The 2372-nt window shown below is 42.4% G+C and overlaps 1 protein-coding gene across 1 annotated transcript; it reads left to right on the top strand.

Annotated features, from left to right (window-relative positions):
- Positions 1-231: 231 nt before the first annotated feature.
- Positions 232-1847, top strand: rnf183 (ring finger protein 183). Its single transcript, XM_031576665.2, has one exon. It carries the CDS (start codon positions 530-532, stop codon positions 1496-1498), a length of 969 nt encoding a protein of 322 aa, XP_031432525.1. The 5' UTR covers positions 232-529; the 3' UTR covers positions 1499-1847.
- Positions 1848-2372: the final 525 nt, after the last annotated feature.

Genomic DNA, 2372 nt, shown 5'->3' with positions numbered 1-2372 from the left:
TGGCAGGACCTGAAGCAGGGGGATCAGGCAAGAAAGACTAACATCACTGAATTGAAATTCTTCTGTATGGAAGGTATGGTTGGGACAATATTCCTACAAACTCTTGTGTGGGACTGATTAACCACTATTAAGAAAGGTTTGTTTGAGGTTGTTTCTGTTAAATGGGCTTACACCAGTAATTAGATGTAATTTAATGTTGAAACATTAAGTAAGTCAATAAATAAAGTAAATGTTCCATAGACGAGCACATTTATGCAGATCTCCAGAAATCTCCAAAGGGTTTACACACACTCTCTAGTCCCATTGTATGTCAACACAACAGGCAGAATGGAATCCGTTCCAATCATCTTTAATACATGAATATTCTACTAATCTAGGATCATCATAATTTTGTGAATTTTCATCTTGGATTAAGTTTAATCAATTTTTCCACAGAATGTCAAGACGTGACGTCTAAAGGCTCTATTAATGAACTCCATCCTTTCAACCAGTTATCCTTCAATTCCTCTATCCCGTAATTGATTCCATAATGAGTGAAGACGCAGATCATCACAGGAAAGGGAGCAGAAGTTCCAAACCCAAAACTACGCCCTCAAAATCCAGCACCCAGCCGCAAAACAGAAAGCCACAAAGGAAACAGCACAGAGACAGAGGCCTCCCGGCTCCAAGGAGCCGCAGCAGTGACTCTGAACACCTGGGGAGAAGCAGGGGAAGACGGAGAGAGAATGGAAAAGAGAGGAGAGAGCGTGGGAGAAGTGAGGAAGCACGTAGGCGAGACAGAGAAAATGTCACCAACAATGGCAATCAGAATCAGTCACCAGTGTCCCCTAATGATGATTTGGGAGACATAGAGTGCCCTGTGTGTTTCTGTGCTTATGACAATGTCTTCAAAACTCCCAAGCTGCTATCCTGTGGCCATACATTCTGCCTGGAGTGTCTCGCTCGAATCAACGTCACGTCTTCAGAACTGAAGCAGCTCTCCTGCCCCGTATGCCGTGAGGTCACCCGGCTGCCACACGGCCGTGATCTTCCGCAGCTGGGCAACGACAGGGATGTGTTCTCGAAGCTTCCACCGGAGATGCAGAGAGCTCTGTCGGTGCGCTTCAAACGCAGTAAGGGCAAGCTGGAGCTGAAAAGCAAATCAACACAACAAAATCCAGCCAAAACTGGCATGACTTTGCCCCCAGTGAAGAAGCCAGAGACAGCCGGTCACAGGCACTCTCTGGGCTTGGTGGAGGCAGGTGTCACAGATCCCGTCACCAGTGTCGACGTGGGCCGGCCCCCCAACAGAATGCATAGTCACATGCGACGCGCCTTCCGTTCCAATCAGTGCTACTACGCAGCCGTGGCAGCCATCATTGCTGTTACTGTGGCACTGATGCTAGTGGGCGTGCTCATCTTTGTAGTGATCCCTCGAGTGACCCATACCCATGGAGGGGGGCGGCCTACGACCGGAAACGGTACACGTCCCCCCCCTGGCAACCTAGGTCCAGGCTGAACCCCCTGAGGATCAGTGGTTTTGATGAAGACTACAGTAACTGACAGACAACAATACTATATGTTGAACTTTGGTCAGAATACTTCCTCAAAGCTGTCAGTCTGAACATTGCCAAAATACATGTATAAAGGATGAGAGCGGTTATACCTTTTTCCTTATCATTCTAGTTTCCTTATTCTTAAAATCCATGCAAAGCTTGTGAAGCACACACATATCTGCACAGGCCATCACAGAGATATTATTCTTATAAGATAACTACATTTATTTAATGCTGAGTTATAATCCTTGACATTTTTTTTTGTGTTGGTGGAAGTACAATGAACAATGAAATCAAAAGATGTACAGGTTATTTTAAAGTATACTGTACTACATATAAGCTGTATTTGCCATAATTTATCCTATGGAACAGTAATTAGCAATCGTTGTGGTCTCCAAGTAAAAAGTGGCAAGTAAAATGTCACATTTTCCAAAATAAATGATCTGAAACACCAATATGTGGTTATTTTGGATTTAAAGTGATGTGAGATTACAATATATGCACTGCTATTTCCATCTGCAGTTTTCATTAGGCTTCATATATTTTACATCATCTTTAATGGTAACTGTATATATACTCCAAAAAGAAAATATTTTCATTTATTTTACTCATTGAGAAGCTCATTGAGTAAAATCTCAAATCTAAAACAAAATGACTCTTTAATCTGCTTAACAGTTATTTTATTAATTTGTTGAGATGATTGTCAAAAACATGATGCTTCTTTTTGCGAGCATAAACGTATTTGAAAGGAAGTATCTGACCGAAAGTTCAAGCAACCCAAGGTGCTAATTTGTTAACAGCTGTATTGTCCACCTTTGTAATCAAGAGTAGAAATTT

This window comes from Clupea harengus, chromosome 11 (genome assembly GCF_900700415.2).
Source record: "Clupea harengus chromosome 11, Ch_v2.0.2, whole genome shotgun sequence".
Classification (NCBI taxonomy): domain Eukaryota; kingdom Metazoa; phylum Chordata; class Actinopteri; order Clupeiformes; family Clupeidae; genus Clupea; species Clupea harengus.
Note: the sequence above shows the minus strand (reverse complement) of the source record. Positions and strands in the feature narration are given on the sequence as shown.